This window comes from Styela clava, chromosome 9, assembly GCF_964204865.1.
Source record: "Styela clava chromosome 9, kaStyClav1.hap1.2, whole genome shotgun sequence".
Classification (NCBI taxonomy): domain Eukaryota; kingdom Metazoa; phylum Chordata; class Ascidiacea; order Stolidobranchia; family Styelidae; genus Styela; species Styela clava.
In genome coordinates, this window is record NC_135258.1 from 21,018,174 (window position 1) to 21,033,259 (window position 15,086).

Here is a 15,086-nt window from a genome sequence, read left to right on the forward strand (position 1 = left end):
CCCCCACATATCATCTGTGTAAGTGCAGATACTTAGAGATTGTGACTAACACATTTCAAACAAGATATCTTTTCCTCTTTTCAAATTAATTTCACAGTAAAAAAAACGGGACAAAACTAAAACGAACATCGCAGGCATTTGGGCTGCGAACGCGTTTTGGAGTGTCGTGATAATCAGACAACCAGTTCTTGTTTTTTTTTGGTTTATGCTTTAGATTAGACAACCGCAAAAATCGCCTGAATTTCGAAAATGATTTTAATATAAGCCCTCCCATTAAAATAAGAACTAGTTGATTGCGCGAAATCTTTCCCACACGTTTCAAATGATTAATCTAATCACGAATATATCTATCCAGTATCTAATCATGAATAATCTATGTTTAAAAGTTTTTTTTAACAAAAGAGTGTTATTTATAAGCAACTGGATATCGATTTTCATAATTTGTATATTTGAAAAACTCATAATTCTCTACTTTGTAATTTTGTCTTTGATAAATGAAAATAAAAGACATCTCCCTAAAGTAAGCCCTAGGATTATAAAAAAGAAAATTGAAATATAATCTTGTCTTATTTTCGGGAAACATGGTATATAAGTTAACAGATGCTTTTGGTACATGACTGGGAAGCAACGATTCGACCTTTAGGAGTCACCTGAGTCAGTTGCCATAAATAAAATAAGCATGAAAATAACAGGTTCGGTGTCAATATATGAATACCTCTCATGTTTGTTTACCATATACAATATTTACATGTCTTTCATATTATCAAAAAAAAACCTATGGTATATCGTTCGTTTTTAAATAACGGAATTTGCCAAATATCGAATGTGTATTTCAAAAACTATGCAAAAATATAAAAATGATCGAAACGAAATAGGTTGGCGCGCAGGTATTCAAAGATACCAATTATTTGGGTTACTTATGAATGAATGTAAGTTAAAACAGAAGAATCGAGCAGCATAGAGCCGTCTTCCTTCTCATAGATACAGTAATCCGTGTACTGTATAGAGCCCGCGGGCCACATGTGGCCACCGAAGGTGTCCGAGTGGCAGAACCGGGTTGTAGTTTGCGTTATTACACAAAAAAAATTCTTGACGAACGAGGGGGGAAAGGCAGACATTTGTTGATAGCAAAGTAGCGATGGACCTGTCCCCGAGTATCGACTTCCTTGTATACATCGAGACATTGGCCAATCAGCAAGATGCAAAAAGTGACGTAACAATGCCCCCTTTTCGCATCCGCTCAGACACTTTTCTCACTCAGACAGATTTTTAAGCCTGTTCGTAAACATTACCTCGTTTTCGCGATTTAGAACTTTATTCGTTAGTTTTCAGTTGTGTTTCGGAAACTTGAATATAAATCAGACAATTCAATGATCACTCTGTCTTCCTAGGAGTTTTAAATGAATTGCAGTAATGAAAAATTAGTGTAAAAATAGATGTGATAGACTAGGCTAAAATTCTTTACCGGTACTTATAAAAACAGATTGTTGTATGCGATGAATCATAATAATGGTTTGAAACACATACCCCATTTTATAGGCGCCAACTCGCAGAAGCCCTCTTAAAATAGCCCCAAAAATTTTGCAATGGTAAAGTATAGGAAGAATTTTCGATGGTCAAAGGTCGGGGAAAGGTCCAGGGTGACTTGTGTTTTGCTAATAAATAAGTTCGATCTTGTAAATGTGAATTTGTTGCTTAGGTTGATGATTTATTTAATAAAACAAACGTTTTCATTCTACTTATTAGCCTTTAATTTATTTATTCTCGTGCATAACAACATCTATGATTTGTTCATTGCACGAATTATTTTTAAGGTTAGGTATAAGGGGCAGCATTATCAGAAACTCGCCCCGAGCAGCAGAAGAGTTTGGCACGCCCCTGGTTGCACATGAAATATCTATGTGTGGTAAAAACTCTTGACTATACTGTATCTTCGTATGTTCATTGTTCTGATAAATTTAGTGCGAGGGGTTTTGTTTGTTTTTTCATAAACTAGCTACCATGGCCAGTGTCCCGCGCAATCATTCGTATACTACATGTGGCCTATTGACCATTAAGGTTGGACAACCCTGGTATAGAGTATAGGCCTACATATCCATTGGTGGGATTCAACCGGTTCTTTAGAACCGTCTCACGGAATTTTATGAGATCAGCGAACCGGTTAGCATTACTGGTTACTGTCAATGTTCTGTTTGTAACAGAACCGGCTGAAAAATATGACTTTTGTGATAGAACCGACTGACGAAAAATAAATATATTTTACCACTGAGTACACCGACGGTCAAGTTCCTCGCCTCTAGGGGGGCCATACCAATATCCAGGTATATAGAACAAAAGTTTGGCACATTAACTTTGGCGTCGCACGAACCAACAATATGCCTCATTGAGTGAATTTGGCATTACATGACGATGAATTGCCAAATTATTATTAAAAGTAGGCCTACCTGAAACGCAAATTTGTGTTTTAGGTATATATGTGAAAAAAATGTGCGGTATGTCAATTAACAGAATTTTGACACAAAAATAGGTATCTGGATTCTGGACCAGAATTCAAAGTGCCATGTTGGCCATCCCATAACATCTGATCTGGCTTAAAAAAATTTTTATCACATAATGTTTATATTTTGAGCTTTGTCAGAAGTCTACCGATGAACGGAAAGTTTGGTTAGAGTGACCAGATGTTCTCAAACTAGGGTCCGCGAGGGAATATCAGGGTGGCCGCAAATGCCTTTTTCCGGTAACGTTGTCATTTTGCATTTTCTTGTTGTTATTATTAAAAAAATCGCTTTTCTGTTTAAATACGGGGTCAAATGCCTCGAAACTCCCGGTGGTTTATAATTGTTGTTGTCGTATAAGGCTGTTACTTTTACTTATTTAAATAAATTCTGTGTGCTTTATGGAATTTGTTTTTCACTTCAAATTTCTGTGTGATGACGTCGTCGAAATTAAAAAAATCGTGCCGTGGTTCCGTGACTTGTCAGACTATTGGTAATGGCTAAACAGGAAAAATACAACAAATACTTATCCCAATCTAGGCCTTCGGTATCGAAAAATGTTGATATTTTTTCCATTACACCCACACTTTTTGCAGTGCAAAAGAGTGCAAAACGAAAATTCAGTTTTCATATCATATTCATGAATATATTTTTGCAGTGCAAAAGAGTGCAAAACGAAAATTCAGTTTTCATATCATATTCATGAATATATCGCACAAAAACAAGTAGTTGTGAGCAAAACGCCCTTGCATTTAAAATCATTATCTCCTTCGTCTTCACTTACTTACGGTATGTGGACATGGGTTTTCTACAAGCGAGGAACAAACTTGATGTGCCATATCACATGAGATAAATCAGAGGGCTATTTGTGTTACGTACGTAAGAAGTGACAACTAATTTGAATGTTGTCCTAATAGCTCTATGCTATTGTATTCTATTGGGTTTTTGGTTTGAAAACTGTGGGGGTCTGCGGTTGCTTCCGATAAGCATGAGGGGTTCGCAGGCACATAAAGTTTGAGAACCACTGGGTTAGACCGTTGGATAGTCGTCGAGCTTGTTGAAACTTTCACGAAATCACTCAGTTTTATTATATCATACTATGGTGTTTATGAATTAGATATTATGCATATAATATATGCGCCGGTGCCTTTGCTAATGTTTCATGGTATAATATATATATATATATAGAAATTCGAAACGTCGGCAAATCACATCGTTTTGCCAACACTGCTCTATAAATCCTTAACAATGAATATACCTGGCGCAATAATGCCCCGTGAAGAAAACTCGAATCGATAGAATCAGAAGCCATAGCCGCGACTACGATGGAAAAGGTACCAAATCGTCTCGAAACACGCCCATTCTCCGAGAGCGATTTTTCACTGATAATAGGAACCTTAACTTCGAACGAAAATTACAAGCTTTGGGAGGAAGCCAAGACTGGAAGCACACTAGAGTCGACGGGATGAAGACGTTCCCAGCCTCGATTATTGTTATGGGGTGATCAGGATGCCACAAGTAGCCATGCACTGGTCGCCGAAAAAAAAGGATGTTCGACTGGTAAACGCCTAACAAAATAATCCCGAGAGACGGTTTCACTTCTTTATGGAATTATCGCCACTTTTGTTATTAATCTACAGCCACATCTCATGTAGAGACACCCATACAAGGCATTTTAATGGTCTTGTAAATCAATCTGTACGTCATCATTCTCGCACTTCTGGTCTACCACTTTTACAACCGAGAGAGATCACATTCGTCTAGAAATCGACTGTTTGTCGTGCTAAACTACATTGATCTGCTCTTAGGAGTAGATTATTGATGAATTGTTTAGTGAATTTTGAGATAATCGCTTGTAGAAATGATAATCAAGCAGAAGAAATTGCCAGACAATTATACCTCGTATAGCTGTATCTGTTGTTCAGCTGTTCACTTTGAAGTTCAGCTGTTTGAAATTTAGCGTGACGGCGCCTGTCTGTAATTTTATTAGAATCTCCACCATTTTAACATGAAAAATACTACTACTATATGGCGGAGACTCGGTCTTTACTAATGTTTTTTTATAGAATTTCATTATGCTTCATTAATCAAGGCATAAAACCTGAATAAAAAAATCACATATATATATATATACACGAGGTATATTGGAGTCGAATAATGACTTACTAAAAAATGCATGTTCTCGCCAGTTAATATTTTATGCGATTTTTGTATTGAGTGGTAGGTTTTCTCTACAAATGTTCCCATTTATTGGGTATATTCAGTATATTGCAATATTTGAAGACACAATAACTTATTTGGCAAGTCAACGTGACTCGCCCCATCTCACATTTATATTAGATTTGCATACGAGCACTCTAATAAACAATATAAATATGTGTTGCAGATCTTCCTATTGAAATACTGATCGATTGTCCATTGGACCTCAGTTAATGAACTTCTGATACCGGCACTCTTGTTGCTATTTTCTGTTCATTTTTTTTTTATCTATCATCTTTTATTGCAAGTTTCAACGCTTATCCTGAAACACGCGAATATGGAAATAGTCGGAGCCACCACCGAAATTCTCTGGACGATTTTCAGCGACATGAGTTTTTTTGTCTCATGTAATTCAGATCCCGAAAAGATTATTTTTCCATATGGTGACATCTTTAATATAATAATCGCAATCGGGCCATGTTGGTTGGTAATATCGACAAAGCCTACATGTCCAAGATTGAAGTTACTTATACGACTGAAACTTCGAACCCCTTGAATATGAAGTGGATATTAGATTAGAACATGTGGTGTCACTTCCGAATCGCGCCGCTCCTCTTCTTTATGAAACTATGTGTTCATTATGTTCTTGTGATTCCGTTGCGATATGTATTATAGGAATTATAAATTGGCCATAGCTAAACCATCTTCCCAAAGCTTTAAGGACAAAACAATAATAAGAATGTATCGGAGAGGAATTCTGTCTATTACAGAATCATCGGTAATTTACACATGCATAGATAAAATGAAGAAATGTGTTATAAATTATAACATAGGACATGCATTTAATGTCGACAATCGTGAAATGATTCACATAGGAAACGCATCACGGAACATTAATCTAGGATATGCGCTAAATAATATGGTGTATTGCCAATGACTTTATGAAATAATATAGAAGTGCGCAACGTGAATCAACAATTTCATTTCCTATTCACAAATATCATCTCAAAACAGTTTTGAAAACGACTTTACTAAGATTTTCAACGGAGACAACCTTTTCAACTAACATTAATTAAATCTTGTACAGACAATTAACGTTAAATTTTTCATAAATCATAAATAATTTTTTAATATAACGAAATCTTAAATTGTGTATAAGTGATGAACTAGTGTTGCAAAACAATTCTGTTCAAATTCTGGCTAAAACCAACCTTCTTGAACGTCAGTCAGAAAATAGTTCACTCTTCTCCAAAAGTAAAAAGTTCTCAAAATTCGGTTCTTGGGTTATAATTTTTCTTTAAATGACGAAACCTATCGGTTTCCAGGAGCATATTTCGTGCTTTCCTAACTAAACGAATGAATTCCTCCACGTCAAAACTGAAGTTCCAAAATTTAGCATGATCTCCGTAATGAGGATGAATTCCCCTGTCATGATCTCGTACTTTTGATTCATCTTCCCAAGTCAGGTACCGAAGACCCCGTAAGCCAGCAAGATCACGATAGCAACGGATATCACCACAGTTGTATCTGAAAAAGGGTAAGATTAATTTCTCTATGTATCGTTTCCAGTATATATTATCGGATATTTGTAGTGGTGGTCAAGTGTTCAGGTGAAAGTGAAATATAACTGACAAACACTCGAGATTTGAAGAATGTTGCGGACCACTGTATAATAACCGTTCTTAATTTGTCCGAAAACATTACATTTCTATCGAGGATGAATAAAGCACAATAGGTGTTAGCAAAAAAATGTAATTTGCCGTCGTTTCGAATTCCTATACAGAAAACTTACATCGTTTTGCTAACACCGGTTGTGGTACGTTTTAAATATTCGATAATTTGCTAATAAACCATACATGTCTATGTTTATCATTAAATGTATTTCTAAAATTAAATAACCCCACAAAGGATGTAACAAGAAACAAAACGTTTGAAATGACCGAATTGAGACTTTGAAATAGCCTTTTGAAATTAGCGCGTTAAGCGGGAAACTCACAGTTCAAATGCGACTGCCCAATCAGGCAGAAATAGAAAATGTGCGAGGCCAGCCCCATGCATTCCTATAAATAAATCTGTTTTCCGTGTTGTTTGAAGTTGTTCCAGAAAATTCATTTCATCGAAATCGTAGCTTACAACCTAGAAGTTAATAAAATCATTGTTATATATAAGGTAAATGTTGCGAACAATATATTTATAAATCAAAAGACAACGAGAACTCTTACTCGATATAACTCAACATTGTATGAAAAAGTAGGTTTTCATAAGTTTAACACCACTGTATAGCAACTACCATTTTATACCAGTGTATTAAGTAAAGTTCAGCAACTTTGTTAATATTGCCACTTTCATGAATATTATAAATACAGCCCATGCAGATCGCCGAAGAGCGTTTGCAGACGCGGATCACAGTCGGCCAGACCTGGGTACAACAGCTAAATAGGTTACGACTAAATAAGAAATTGTTCACAAATATTTTCTCACCTTAACTTCGATATTAGGAAGTTTATTCAGTCTCTTTACCAACGCTTCCAGGTTCAACACACGGCGAAAAACTAAACGATCGCTCTTTCCTCCTCTCGCAAGAAATGTGACCCTGATGACGTCAGAGACGTGATCCGTATCAGACCTAATCCCAAGTCTATGAAGTAAATGATCCCCAAAAGATTTAACGAGTCCCGATCCGCGGCATCCTTGTTCCTATATATAAACATACGTACTGCAAAAATTATTGGAGGTTGTCGTCTGGGCAAAAAAGTAAAAGACGAACGATTTGATAAAACATCAAGTGAATACTGTTTGCAGTAGGCCTATGCGATGTACATGCCAGTATCTTAATTTATGCATTTATTTCTTCACTCTATTTGAAAATATATCGATGTATTTTAACACGAATAGTTTTAATATATCGGATTACACTTGCCATCGTACCTGTGGTAATCTGGCATGGGCTATCATGGGTTGGATTCCGTGATAAAATTTCATACACTTTTTAAATAAAACGCCTTCTCACCAAATAAGTGCTGTAATAAAGACCGTGAATCATACGAGGTAGGAATGCGAAAGTGGCGTCTGGAATGCAGACTCGTTTATAGGCAAAATCGTGCAAAGATAAAACTGAAGAGTCTGTAAACGCTTTCCATGCGTCCATAAAAGGGTCACGAAATCTTGGGTGCTGTAAAAATACAAGAGTGGTAACTTTAATTTGGATTTTTTATATGTAAGTTCATTTTTTAGAAATTTAATATTAGGTTATTGAATTCGAATGATTGAGTTGCTGCATGAACACTTTTTTTTCAATTTCTTTTCATGGTAAAAACAGCATCTTACTATGCTTTATCAATTTATTTGAAAATTTTTCATGCTGCGATCGGCCTGAAAATCGGTTCGAATCTTCCATGTGTATCAAAGGCACAAATTTGCCATTGATATTCCAATCGCTGGTGGAAAAAAAATCGAGACAAAACCTAACCATAGTGTTCCAACGAGTTGTTCTGATAAAATACAGACTGCACTTACCTCATTCCATCGAACAATCTGAACATCTGTTCCAAACCATGAATTGTTTGCATGTTGAGTCAAGTAAAGATTGAAAAAATCACAGAAATGATGATAAAGATTTCCTACTGAATCAAGTTGTACAAATACAACAGGTTTATCTAAAATGATGTCACAACTTTTGTCAGCAAAAGGGTTACTTTTCAATGGCTGGAATGATTGCAGTTGAAAACCCCTGTAAAACAAATTTTGTGACAAAATAAAATGACAAAAAATACTTGGAATTTAATTAACCAATCGCAGCCAATTATCGATTTTATCCGAAACCGATATTCTATATTGGATCTTTCACACCGTCAAAGACCGAGATAAAAATAAAACAGGAGACCACTGCATGATATGTTCTAAGACTTTCTGCAAATACAGCGTAACATGCTTAAAATCGCGCATGCAATAAACGACAACTTTTTATATATTACTCTACTAGATTATGGCTCTAAAGTTATCTTATAATGAATAGCAATATCAAAATTATGACTGGAAAATATGTGGAACAAACAGACACTTTAACACGTCCTAGGGCAGGAGTGGGCAACCTTTTTCGGCTCGCGTGCCAAAATCGGCTGAATTTACTGACAAAACTCTTCCGCGAGCCGGCCAAAAAAACAATGCTTTTCTACTTTCACACAATAATAAACCTTTTAAATGTGTACGGACAGATTCACTATTCGGGAGAATATCACTCCGACAAATTGATTTGATTATTTTTCATATTCTATATCAGTGAGACTTCTGCTGCTGCATTACCGCTGATAGAGATTTTATATTGGGTTTATATTTTGTAACTTTTAGAGAAATACACGAACTCCTCACTACTGGTTTCATCTTTCAGAATACTCCTATTACGAGACTTAATGAAGTTCATAACTGAGAACAGAGATTCACAAGCACATGTGGATGAAAACATAGAGAGTAATGCAGTTGCGAAGTTTTCAAGAAAAATTTTCAGGAATAGCATTCTAATCACGCAATAGTTCCTTTTCTACACTCCTCTCTTGTATTCCCTTCCCCATTGCTCATATTTTTTTCGAAATCAATTTATAACAGTAATTTAGCAAGTAACTCTAATCAACATGACCTTTACAACTTCATAAATCAAGCAGAAATGAGGAAAAAGGGCAGCACAGACGAACTATATTATGTAAGAATGTATAGCCAAATGAATGCTACGCTCTTCTCAGAGCACTCATTTGTTACGTCATAATATATTTCTTTATAGCCAGATGTCATGAAAGAACAAAGAGAGTTTAAATAGATAACAGATTGTTAAACGATAATGAATAAACGAACACCGAGTTACATCAGATAATTCAGAGTCTTGAAACTTTTTATGTGAATGAAAATGATCTCGTTTCCGAGGCCGAGGCTCGCGTGCCGAATAAATGGGCTCGCGTGCCAAGTTCGGGACGCGTGCCAGGGGTTGCCCACCCCTGTGCTAGGGAGAGTGTAACTACATGGTTGCATATACGGGTTTCATTCTAATAGTAAGCTGCGTGGAAGGAATATGCTCATCGATATCAACACTGCAATCAATGATCAGCGTCTTCATTGAGTACGTAGCGGGCCTACGAGTCGTTTTGATAAATTCCCATTGTTAGGTAAAAATCGTTTTTCTTCGCTACTAATGAACCATGCAATTAAATTCAAATATCTAATACTTGAAGACGAATGAAGCCGCCTGAAATGCATTACTTTTAATTATTTTTCAAATTCCTATGGTGCCCGATATTTCTATACAAATGTATGTTACTGTCTTTATTTTAAGTCAGCGGCACTAATACACTTTTTATGTCATTCGGGAACATTTTATTCGGACACACGCTTACGCTCGTATTGAGTACCGGTATCCAGCTGATGTGAATCAGAATTGCTACCCTTGTTGAATGAGGAATTGCTACTAATTGAGGCAGGCTCCTTCAAAACCATCCGACGGATTAAAATAGATATACATTTGTCATTTATAATTGTTTTGTCTGCTAACGCTCAGGTTATTCACATGAAGTCCGAATGGCGCTCCAGAAGTATGTGTATCATGGAGGTAACTAATTTTGTTCGCCTACTTTACACAAAGTTGAGTGGAGGCTGAAACCTATGGGCAGGGGGGATATTCACTTAGCTAACACAGACAGTGCCCGAATTCGTAACAGAACTAAAATAAGAAAAATCGAAATAAAATTATGGCCTAACCCTAACCTGGTACATACACTACGGGAATATTGTCTTAACAGTACGGTGGTTCCCACAAACCGCATTGAGTAACTTGATAAGATTCAGGGGGTCCACACCGGTTAGGGTGAACTTGTGCTTGGAATGTATGGTAATCAGTGAACCGGTGATTTTTTTAGGCGTTAGACGAACGCAACATATGGTTAACGTGCACCGCAGTCGACGTTATATTTGGCGTTTCGAAAGTTATGTATTAGAATTAGTTAAAGCGCGTTCTGTTCTTATCATGCTATCTTATGTAACGTTCTTGTAATGTTAAAGAGCTAGGTCGGCATGGTTCTCTCAAATAAGAAGACCTTTTGCTAGCAAGTTCGATGAAAAGAGAAGCTGTTCTTAATTTTTTTGAATGCCATCACATTTCAATATTTAAAGTTTTCGTGTGTACGTTTCACATATCTATATAAACTTACCACGTCGACAGTGATCGTTTTATTTTTGTTTCCTGCTTGAGAAGTTCCTTATTCAAAGAACAATATCCACCAATAACTCCATCATCAGGCACAAGAATGACGTTTTGATCTCTTTTATCAAAATTCGGAAAATGTATATAAAGATTTTTTGCTTTGCACATTGTTGCGTCCCTGAAAAAGAAAATGTTTTAACTCGTCGCAAAATTCGTTTTTGTTACGTTTTGTTTATAATGCGACCCCAACTTACAAGTTGGCATATAAAAATCTCTAATTTTACAGATGGCAATAAATCATTTGCATATGCCTCATGAAAACAAATAAACCAATTGTCAAATTTTTAGGTGAACGCCGTCTCGCATGAACCAATCTTTGAAAATGGAATTTTTCTCTATTGCTGAACGAAATAAATTGCCCTTCTATATGAATACATTGTATTTATTGGACATGAAGTATCTATATGGATCGTTTTCCGGAACCGTTGTTGTTGTTAGTCGCGATGTTGTGGGAAAAATTGCTTTTTTCTGCAGCTAATGGACAAATCTATTTCAAATTTTTGGTAATTGAAGACGGAAGTCGCCAGATTTCTATTACTTATATATATTTACTTTTTCAAATTTTTTACGAGGCCTATACGGGACCCAAAACTTACTATCCAAAACTTTGATGTTTTATTATAATTGATTACACTCCTCTATTCCGTCAAGCGTGCCAGCCGTCACGCCTGACCACCGATTTCTTCGGCAAAATAAGTCTTAGACTACCGAGATATTCAGATATATAATTATACTAATCAATTCGTCGTCTGGGAGAAATGCGTTTAAAATATGGTCAAGCATTGATCCCTTGTTTAGGAAATAACGGGAGCATCAATTTAGACATTTCGCGTTGTGTTAGATATTGATCTTGACGAACTATAATATGACATTAATCCGATTATTTCTGTCTTACTGTGTACATGTCAAAGATGACCCATCGATATTCTCAGATTTACAAATTTGACGAGATTTCATTTCCTCCAAGTGTTGCTTCAATTTACCGAAGTCGGCCTGAAATCAAATGGCAGTTCGATTTATAAATAGTTGTATTGCGGAAAATCAAAATACCCATAAACACGAATATTTCATTGGTTGCCCTAAAATTACGGGCGATAAATTATATAGGCTATAAGAACCTCCCGATATAATATGGTTAATTTAACTTGTTTGGAGATATGTATCGTGCGTTCTGTGTTCCGAACTGACGAAAATTATTCAAATATATAATTTAGAGTTGACAATTGCGAATGAAGTGCATGCTAGAAAGAAACTTTCAGTTACGTTGGGAATTCCGACATTCTGACAGACCTGAGTCCAATATTTGCGTTTTTCTTCTTTGGATGAACAATTTGTGAATTCATCAAAGTACGGTTTCTTGCAATCTTTCTCATATCCCCAGCATGATTCGGTCTTCAAATTTTCCTTGAATAAATGCACATTATCGGTTATTCCCCTTTAGCGCAAAAACGCTTTTGGTAACTTTACTTTATACAAATCCGTTTGTTCAAAGATTGCAATAGACGGTTGTTTTAATGGATCGATAAACAACCGCGAAGAAACAGCAACGCGTCGGCGTTCAGTAAGCGAGAAGTGTTATGATGGTCTTGAAGGAAGTCTGGTGGCACGCTTCACTAAATCACGGTACGAATGAGAAACAACCTCGTGGTAGAGATAATAGGGGAAATTTTGAAAGCGACAAGGCGCTCAAATTCTACGCGTCAACTTCATATTGTCGATAACTGCACTTATTTTAATATTAATAGTAAACAAGCAATCTAAAGCGCTTACTTTATACGGACAGTCTTCGTCAGTTGTACACAGCTCCCTTAGTTCTCGATTATTTCTCAACACCATAGTAGCATGTTCGTCCAACAGCTTTAAACTTTGCCAGTCCAACGCCACTACTCGATATATTTGAAGAGTTAGTAAACAGAACGAAGCCGTTGCAACGGAAATATTATCAGATAACATTTGCCTTCTTAGTTAGCTTCGCCAAGTCGATCTGCCAAAAACCAAAATGATTTGCATCGGCAACAATTCAGTATAGTATTTGTTGCCTCGCCCTTCAGCACTACTATCCACCTCAACAGCGGAAGCGCAGGCTCGCCCACGGCATGTTTCTGAAGAAAATATTTCACTATATTGTCACAAAAGGCCTGCGGTTTATCCATCTGAACGATAAGTAAGATATCAGTCAGTTAACAACATAAGTTCATGCTTTGTTTCGCTTGGTTAAATGTAAATTGTCGTGACTTGCCGGTTCCGCCAATTGAATGAAAAGATAGACTTATCGAGCGCGGACAAATGATCACGAGGCAACCAATCGATTATTTATTATCCATTCAGCAATCAGCAGTATGCTCGGAAATTGTTTATATCAACTGAGGCTCCAGTTGGTCCGTACATGAGCTGTGGTGTCTTGAAATATGGGTAATACGATAGGTCACATTCACTGGCGCGTTTAGTATCTCTTTGAGGTGGCCATTTAATAACTGAATAGAATTCGCACGGTTTTAACATTCGCATAAAATACTCCGTTAACGGTTGTAGTTGTGCGCAAAATATCGATACAACTCAAAAGATACTTGTTATTAAAAAGATGAGTGTATTTTCACAGCCAACGATTTGCAGAAATTGACAGTGCTAATATTAAAAATTCGCTAGCTCACCATTGCAGAGATGGCGAACCACTGGCCCGCGGGTCACAGATTACCTACGGCGTTTTTTCGGTGACCCGCCAAATCACGAATTAATTCAAAAACATATGAACATATATATCAGTGATGAAAATTGCTAACAAAACTGGCCTTATCCAATCTATCAATAAGTTGTAGTAGGCTACACTGTCAATAGCACAACAAGCGGAGACTCCGCTCCATATAGAATTTCTGGGAGATTAATGTACACTTGTATCTCTCGTCGTGTCGTAGTCTTGCCCGTCCCATTCCGTATATATTTCTATGCCTATTGCTGTTTGCTTATGCTTACTGAATTATGTTCTTGTATCGGAAATAAATCATTCGCCCCACAAGGATATCGATATTAGTTTTATTGCGGAATTGTATCTATAATGATAGAAACGTGCTCTCATCCTAACATCGGAAACGAGACGTTGAATTAAGGATTAAATCAATAATTTAATGATTAATTATAATAAATATTAAATTTGTGCAGTGCGTTATGCCTATTTACAAATTGAAGCGATATCATGGACACTATAAATAAAATGTAAAATAATGCTGAATTTCGCTTTAGGAACTCCGCGACAGATGAATAATGTTGTCTTAACTTAATCGGAAATCGTGAATTGCAAAAAAAAAATCGCGTGGCTGGTTAACAACAGAAGCGATACCGCACGCAGTGTGCTATTTCATCTACTGCCCGTTTCAAAGGAGCCTTATTCAAATGACCGCTGCGAATTCATCCCGGGTCATAATAAAATGAAATATATACAGCTATTGGTAACAATGCTGTTACATTGTTTATAACTTGATGGTATAAGTATAACAATACAATTTCTCTGATTTCTCAATAAGTAACAATGACGGGATAATTCCAACTTGCGGAAACGCTCAGATACTTCTTTCAATCAGACAGATATTAAAGCATGGTTGTAAACATTGCCACTTTTTCGTTGTTTTGCGTGTTATTTGCCAGTGTTTAGTTATGTTTCCTAAATTTAGTTGTAAATCAAATAACTTGATAGTCAAATTAGTTCCGAAATAGCTGCAATAGACCAGGCAAAAATTAGCTATCAATGCCCGTAAGGTGGCACGTGGTTGATTTTTAATAAAAAATGATGGTTTTCAACACGTGAACCAGTTTTTAGGTGACAATCAGAACAAACACTTTCAATATGAGTACCAATAATTTCGCGACCTTTTTTACTTTTGACTACCAAAAGCCCTCCCCTGAAAAAAAATCCGAATAATTTTATTCTTCATTTATCATTCTTTTCATTTACTCTCCATTTTAGTCAGAGACAGTCTTAGGTCGCCAAGGTGGTTTCTTGCTATCCAGAAGCGCGGTCATGGTACTGAACGTACGGTATACCAAGTATGAGCTGGGTAAGACAATAAAAAACTTAACATGATCGCACACGTAAGGATATTCCAAATTTGGAGATTTATCAAGGAGTGAGTAAAATCTAGTAAGGTAGTTCACCC

General features: G+C 36.4%; 1 protein-coding gene across 1 annotated transcript; it reads right to left on the bottom strand.

Moving 5' to 3' along the window:
* Window positions 1-5,796: 5,796 nt before the first annotated feature.
* On the bottom strand, window positions 5,797-13,166 carry LOC120339835 (EGF domain-specific O-linked N-acetylglucosamine transferase-like). The gene is made up of 9 exons (XM_039408043.2): window positions 12,709-13,166; window positions 12,229-12,342; window positions 11,834-11,931; window positions 10,886-11,056; window positions 8,211-8,424; window positions 7,705-7,866; window positions 7,176-7,391; window positions 6,691-6,830; window positions 5,797-6,221 (listed from the first exon to the last, which is right to left on the bottom strand). Exons 1-9 carry the CDS (start codon window positions 12,889-12,891, stop codon window positions 5,960-5,962), a joined length of 1,560 nt encoding a protein of 519 aa, XP_039263977.2. The 5' UTR covers window positions 12,892-13,166; the 3' UTR covers window positions 5,797-5,959.
* Between the last annotated feature and the right edge of the window lie 1,920 nt (window positions 13,167-15,086).